At 36.4% G+C, this 7,567-nt stretch overlaps 1 protein-coding gene across 3 annotated transcripts in view; it reads right to left on the reverse strand.

Moving 5' to 3' along the window:
- The window catches only part of LOC106881680 (WD repeat-containing protein 64), a 65,565-nt gene that overhangs the window by 35,423 nt on the left and 22,575 nt on the right, over window positions 1–7,567 (reverse strand). For all 3 annotated transcript variants that reach the window (XR_008263901.1, XM_052967031.1, XM_052967030.1), the window contains exons 9-13: window positions 6,287–6,329; window positions 5,200–5,297; window positions 3,822–3,955; window positions 3,180–3,307; window positions 1,349–1,433 (exon numbers count right to left, since the gene is read on the reverse strand). Coding sequence is in view for 2 of the 3 variants with exons in the window: in XM_052967031.1 (XP_052822991.1) it covers window positions 1,349–1,433; window positions 3,180–3,307; window positions 3,822–3,955; window positions 5,200–5,297; window positions 6,287–6,329 (488 nt within the window). In the remaining variant the exon portion in view is untranslated. The remainder of the gene's footprint in view (window positions 1–1,348; window positions 1,434–3,179; window positions 3,308–3,821; window positions 3,956–5,199; window positions 5,298–6,286; window positions 6,330–7,567) is intronic.

The following is a 7,567-nucleotide window of genomic DNA, read 5'->3' on the forward strand; positions in this document are numbered from 1 at the left end:
CGTGTGTGTGCGTGCGTTTGCTATTGTATGTGCGTGTGTTATTTATGCCCATGTGTGTGTGATTGTATGCGTGTCTGTGTGAGTGTGTTGTGTTGGTGAGAAGTGTGTGTGCGTGTGTATGTGTATGTGGGTGTGTGCGTGTGTGTGTGTATGTGTGTGGATGTGCGTGTGTGTGGGGGATTGTGATGTGTGTGGGGTTGTGAGTGTTAGGTACGAGTGCGTGTGTGTATGCGCGTGTGTGTTTATGTGTATATATATATGAACACTCCTGTCTTCTAGACAGGGTTAACTCAGTGAAATGAGTGCAGTTAATTTTCAGCATTAATGAATAGTGTAGGACGGGGTTTGGGTAGAATTTAAAGAAATGAAAATTCAGGTATGAAGTATTAGAAATTATATGTAGAACAGAGTTTGTAAATCGAGTTTAAAAGAGGTCTGAGCAGAGAGCCACATTGTTAATGAGTTGTTGTTGCTGTTTAGTTCTAGGATAGTTCTGACCTAACAGATCTATGGTCAAAAGCCTGGCAGTCAGGATCACTTCCTCTTATTCTTGCAGGTTGTATTGCTTACATTATCCAATGCCCTTCCTCCTTGAAAACAGTAAGATATGTTTTTAAAGATTTGGCAGCAAGCTGTTTTGCAGAAGGAATAAATACTTATTAGAGCCTTGATTGATTCGTTGTTAATCAGTTCATGCGTGATGTTAGGTCTCTCGCTGTTTCACTCGGCTTAAAATACTTGTTCACTGTTATCTACCCTATGGCTCTTCTGCTATCTTTACGATATTGTCAACTTCTTTAAGCCCTAAGTCTACAAAACTTCGGCTTATATCCTTTCCTCATTTTTCTTTCGCTCATCACTTCCGCTTCTGTACAGAGCCCTATCTTATAACAATATTTCTCTTCCATTCAATAAGAAAAGCTCACTTTTTCAGATTATTGACAGAAGGAACAGAGGAAATCAATGGATACCGTCACTGATCCTCAGATTAAATAATAAACCAAAAGCGGATATATGAATGAATCAGTTAGATATTAAACCAATTAGTCTATGAAATTATTGACTTTATTTGCTTATCCAACATCATTTTTGCTTGAAAATCGTGTAACCTTCAGTTGTAGCACTCATTGTTGTTTTATGGTGAGATTTCAACTCAGAACATAGAGGGTATAGGCTAACAACATCGTGTAGAAAGTGAACATTTAGTTCAGTTCTCCAATTTGTTTGTTAATCCATTGTACTAGTTAGATAAATTGTTCAATTTTTTTTTAAATAGGAATGGGAGAAGGCTGGAGTCATAAATCATCTTAAATGGGTTTAATAAATAAAATAAACGTGTTTCCCTTACCTGTCAACAGTCTTTCATATTCATCGTCATAAAGCATACAGGTAATCCTAGCTCCTTGCCTATGTTGTTCAGAGCCTGAGAATATCTTTCATTTATACAGTGACATTAATTTACGAGTAACATAATCATTAAAAAGAAGAGAAAAAACAGCAGGTAGGAGAAAAATATAAACAACAATAACACTAATTGAAACAAGGAAAATTTAAACTGAGACATAAAAGAACACCAGAAATCTCAATGGCAACAATATGGACAATTTCAGCAATAATAGCAACTGTATTAAATATAGCACCAAATCACTTTGGTAAAAGTATAAGTAATGTTCAGTTAATTTGTTATTCGATAATTGAACCTTAGTGCACGCGCGCGCGCGCACACATATATGTTTGCAGCTGTAGGTAGTTGGATTATTGCATAACTGACATGTGTTTCATTAATTGAATTCCTATTTTGAAATATGGTATGTCTACATTTTTATGTATGGTTGAGAAACTTAGCTATATTAATTACTTGGAATATTTATACCTCTCGCTAATAATGTAGAACTCCTCTCGGTCATCGATTACATTCACAGCAATCTCAGGTAAGAAGTTCTGCTGGAATTTAGAGGAAGTTAAGGATTTACCAATATCAATATAGGGGTTCTTCGCTCAAAAAAAAATTCTAGGTATCAGTCATCCTAGCTGTGGTTGTGACTGAAGCAGAAGAAAGAAATGAACATTACATGTCACATTCATTCCTTAGTTTGCTTTTAATAAACCAGTTTGGATTCAAAGAAAGATATGGAGTTGGTATAATATACACAACTTAGATTACATTCAAAGTTAGCTTTCATATTTAACCGTTATGCTATCTCTCAGTTTCATCGCCAAGGAAAAGCAAAGCTCATAACCATGTTTGGAGTCTTGAAAGACAAGAGCCTGAAAACGATCCGCTCTAAGCTGGAGACAAGCAGGAAATGGGAAGTCCGGGGAGCGGTGGATGCAGCAAAAGAAAGCCTTACAATCAGGAAAATAATGGGACACACTCAGACCAATAAGCAGGAACTGGGCGTAACGAAAATGGAATGGTGGTCAGAGGCCAGGGGAAAGATGAGGAGACTTCTGCGTGGTACAGATGAGCAGGAGTGCTCAGCAGACCTCCCAGGATCTACAAAACAACCAGAAATAATCAGGAAGAGTGGTTTGAGGCCGGATATTATACTCCATTCCAATTCAAAGCAACTGATTTTGATTGAACTCACGCTTGAAAGTAGAACGGAAGAAACATATATGTTCAAGATCGAAAATACGCCTGTCTGGCCCCTGAAGGAGGCCAACTTCCGGTTCAAGGTTCTTGCCATCGAGATTGAAGCCAGAGCGTTTGTGGGCAAATCTGCTTACGATCTAATGAAACAACTTTCAGTCACTTGGAAGAACAGAACCAAATCCCTAAGGAACTGGAAACGTGATCGAGGAGGAACAAAAATGACCTCCATGCCGTCTGAAGGCAATATTTTCATATTTTAAAAGCCTGAATCAACGGAGAGGAGTTCCAACTTGATGAAATCTCCAAGCGATTTAAATGCACAAGTCTCCGATTTCCAAGTGGCTAAAAAGTGTCAGCAGAAGGGCACCCGAGAGTCATAACTTGGATGCGGCCCGGCCCCTTAGAGTATAAAAAGTTAAGAGCCGAAACATTTGTTTGAGTAAAGTTTCTTTGAAAACCTTCTGCTGTTCAGCCCACTTGAGAGCTTCTTATTATTACATAACTTAGATTACATCCGAATTTTACCTTTTATGTTTAACCAATATACTAATTGTTAGATGACAATAACAAATTTTAATTTTACTTGTAAGCTTGTAAATGCGTGGATATCCCAAACTCGTATGACTCTTGCTGTAGATAAACTGATAATGTGTTGATCTCTCTCGTTGCAACAAATATCGCTCACAGTAAATAGATGACCAATCAATTTCCCTGAATAAGAAAATGTTGAAATGTTGGTTTGTTCTACATAAAATAATTAAAGAATCTCGGTAAAAGAGTAATTTTGTGTCGTTTGCCGGATATGATGTTATGTTTGTGTAGAAAGACTTAAAATGTTATCAATATCAATCACTTAGAAAGGCACAGAGCCTTTATATGGGGTACGAAATGATAATTTGTTGCATCCATGTTCTTTCGAAGATCCTTACTAACATAACGAAATGGATATTTTAAAACAAGGATACTGAGGTGGCTCATCGGGAGCTTACAATTTTCTTTATAGAGCTTATAATACATGACTTAGAGATATTACGAGGAAGTGGCCAAGTTTTTGTGAATTTCTGATTGTTCCAATGAATTTAGCAACTTAACTGAAGGCAAAAAGTCTACAATATAAAGAGAAGATGCTATTTTTCTCCAAGTATATGAACAAGACATTGCAAGTAAACAGTGTCGTCTCACTGAACGACCAAAATAATTGCATACTCATAGTGAAAAAGAATACCTGTTGGGTGTGCAAACATATGTGGATGCCATATTCGAATGATTTTATCAACACCTCCAGTAGCGAGAATTTGTGCACTTTTACAGTAACCAAATGCATTCACACCTTTGGGTATGGAAACTGGTTCCACCATCCTACAAAAGGAACAAACACAGATATTGCTATTCGATAGAGAACTTTACGAAATATAGAAATAGTAATTCTTAGCTTCGAAGATTTGAAGATCTTCTACAATGGGGACTTATATATATATATATATATATATATATATAAATTCTCAAACGCAGGATAATGTTAATAATATAGACGGAACAGGATAAGCTACCTCTATTTTGCCGCCAACACTTTTTTTCTGCAAAATTAGGGGTAGCTTATCCTCTTCCGGCTATATTATTAGCATTATCCTGCGTTTGAGAATTTAAAATCACTTCCTTAACTTTCTAAGACATCTCAACCCTTGTATGCATGTATGTATGCATGAATGTGTATGCATATGTACATGTATGTATTATGCATTATACAGTATCAAATAGATAGGCTGATATAAATTCTAAATATTAGATTGCATTTAACTGTGATATAAGAATGTAAACACATTCACATTACGTCTTTGTTTTCTTTGTGTCGAAAGATGTGAACAGTGGGTTTTCTAACAGACAATTTCACGGTTTGTTGACTGCTCCTCAGAGAAGACGTACCCATTGTGCTTTCCAAATCGATAGCATAGAATTTTAACTGTTATTCAAAGCAGTCAGAAATAAAGCTATTATCAGTATGAGTAGTTTTAATTTGCATATTTGTGCTATTAGAAGGCTCGTCATAAATTAAACGATTATTTTATACGCGCAGCACAACGTCAAATAAAAGGGCTGAAATAAATTTTAAATCTAAGAAAGACATTAGCTGTGATAGTTAATTATAAGAATATAAGTACATTCTTTCTACTTTTTATTTAGTGTACGGAAAAAAATATTAGGGGTTTCTTCGTGGATTGGTTCACGATTTGTGGTGGTTCTACGCGCATGTATGTTCCCTGTGTGTGTATGTGCGTGTGTGCGCGCGTGTGTATGTTGGTGAGGGGTGTATGGCTGTGTATGCACACAAGCACGCGTATATATGTGTGTGTGTGTCTGTGTAAATAGTGTAGTTTTGTAACAGTTTTTTTATAGGTCATTACCCGCATAAAATCACCCCATGTAGCTTAAAACTGCAACTGGCACACAAACTCAAGTAACAAATCACTTAATATTAAACAAAAGATAAACGCTAAAATGGTTCATAAACAATAATATGCAATCTAAAACATAAATAGATAAAACGGTTTTAATTAATGAAACTAATATGAAATCTTTATTCAAGATTTAAATAAATTACATACTCATTATTCCAGATTTTTTCGATTGGTTCCACAACTAAAGAATACAGACTGCTGGGAGAACAGGAAACAAAGCATCTCAATTCTGGCAAATAACGTATCTATAAAAGAATCAAAACATATACAAATGCAAAGATTGTTTTCAAATTATTAATTGTATTCCTTGTGTATTCATATAAATTAATATCTTTATTTATATTTCTGTCTAGCTATATACAAGTGTATGTGGTAAGAAGCTTGCTTCCCAACCACATGGTTCTGGATTCAATCCCAACTGTAGCCTTGGGCCGAACCAAGCCTTGCGAGTGGATTTGTAGACAGAAACTGACAGAATCCGTAGTATACAGACACATGTGTATGTGTATGTCTCTGTCTGTCTGTGTCTGTATATATATGTATATAGCGGGCTAGATGTGACGTACCATATCAATTCGATATAAGGTAGCCCACTTCTAAATGTAGCGTATAGATGTAACGCTTCAAGGTTTTCGTGTCGGAGTAACCAGTGAACATCGAAGAATTAACTCCAAGAAGGAAGAAATGTTATTTACATATTTATTCGTTTACCCGACAGGTTGTTACAGAGACAGTAGCAATTCTAGTGATAGTAACGACAAGGATGACTCGCTGGTTAGTAGTTGATAACGGCTGAAAACCTCTCTTCGCATGTTTAGCGAAGGGCGAAGGGAAGTGCTGCTCTTGGTTAAGGCTGATGCAAAAGCAAGTGTTGCTCCTTGGTGTGGCTGACACCTAAGAACCAGTGTTGCTCCTTGGTCATAGCTGACACATAAGAGGAAGAGATAGAAAATTCTCTCTGTTATATAGGCTATGGTCAGTAATGTAGGTCAAATCTTAAACAAAGGACTGACCTTTCCTTGACCAGTACAGGTTCTAGGGGGTGTAGTGTTTCCTTATCAATATGTACGTATGAATGTATAGGTATGGAAGTTTATACGTAAGGGAAAGGGTTACAATAGATGCAAAAGTAGTAATCAGTACACACACACACACACACACACACACACACACACACACACACACACACATCACAAACATCAACCATCTGATAATCTGTTCATAGTATACTAACCTTAACAACCCAATCATCATGGAATCTTCTTCGCCGCATTGGCCTTTAAAGAGAACAAGAATATAGTATATGTCTAATACATATCTGTGTGTATGTGGGAGAAAGAGAAAGATAAATTAACAGAGCGAGATAAATTGAGAGAGGGAGAGATAAATCGAGAGCGAGAAAGAGAGATAAATTAATAGATAGGCAGATGTACATACACAAAACAACAACTGAACCAAACACAAACACACACACACACACACACACACACACATACACGCCCCACATACACACGTATTCTTGGGCTGATCCCTACCAGCTGAAGTTCACCTAAAATACTGGGACATTTGCTGAAGTGCTTCCCAAGCAAATGATATTCTTTTGTTATATCGTGAAGGACCTAATTTTTGGTAGTAATGAATTTGAACTCAAAACACAAAGCACTCGAACAGATGCAAGACATCTCATCGGACGCGTTAACAATTTGACAGTCTACCGATCTTGTCTGTTACTATTGTATCCATCCGAAAGGATGTTAAACAAAACTAACCAGGTGCGATTTGAACTTTTTGATTTGGACATTGTGTCTCACACTCTAACGTTACCACCAGTTCAACCACACACACAGACACTTGCGCACGCGTACACACATACACACATTTTTCTATTGTAGTGTTCAGTGTTACAGCAAGACAACACTGGGTAGCGCTGCTAGTGCTTGAGTATGCTGTGTGTAGTATCCATACATAAACATACACACGCACAGGCCTCACACAAACAATATATCTCATTTGTGTTACCCTGTCTGGCACTAATTTGTTATATTTTTTTTTCATGAGGACAATATTTTCAGTGGGATGTCACTGCCTTATTATTATAATAGTTTTCTGACTTGTAAACAACAATGGTTCACCCTCAAGTATTTTCTTTTATGCAAGCAAATTGTTAACACATTTTCTTACTCGTCACGAAGACAAAAAAAAAAAAGCTTGCAACTCCATTAACGGTGCTGAAGAAAATATTCGGATCTTTTTTAAAACGGGGGCCACATTTTTCATTAATGTTTTACGTAGTGTTTTTGGTACCGAAAGACTTTCAAACTTCGTATACTTATCTATTTTGTGTTATAGAACAGAAAAATATTTTTGTATTCGAATTTATTTCATGTAAAAAATTGTCTTATTTCGATAATTTCAACCAATCACTGACGTCCATTCAGCCGATATACATTAAGTGCCGACTACATAAACAAACGATTCTTCGTTTTATTTGCTTTTTTCATTTTAAATTTGCTTT

The sequence above is a fragment of the Octopus bimaculoides genome, chromosome 4 (assembly GCF_001194135.2).
Source record: "Octopus bimaculoides isolate UCB-OBI-ISO-001 chromosome 4, ASM119413v2, whole genome shotgun sequence".
Lineage (NCBI taxonomy): Eukaryota > Metazoa > Mollusca > Cephalopoda > Octopoda > Octopodidae > Octopus > Octopus bimaculoides.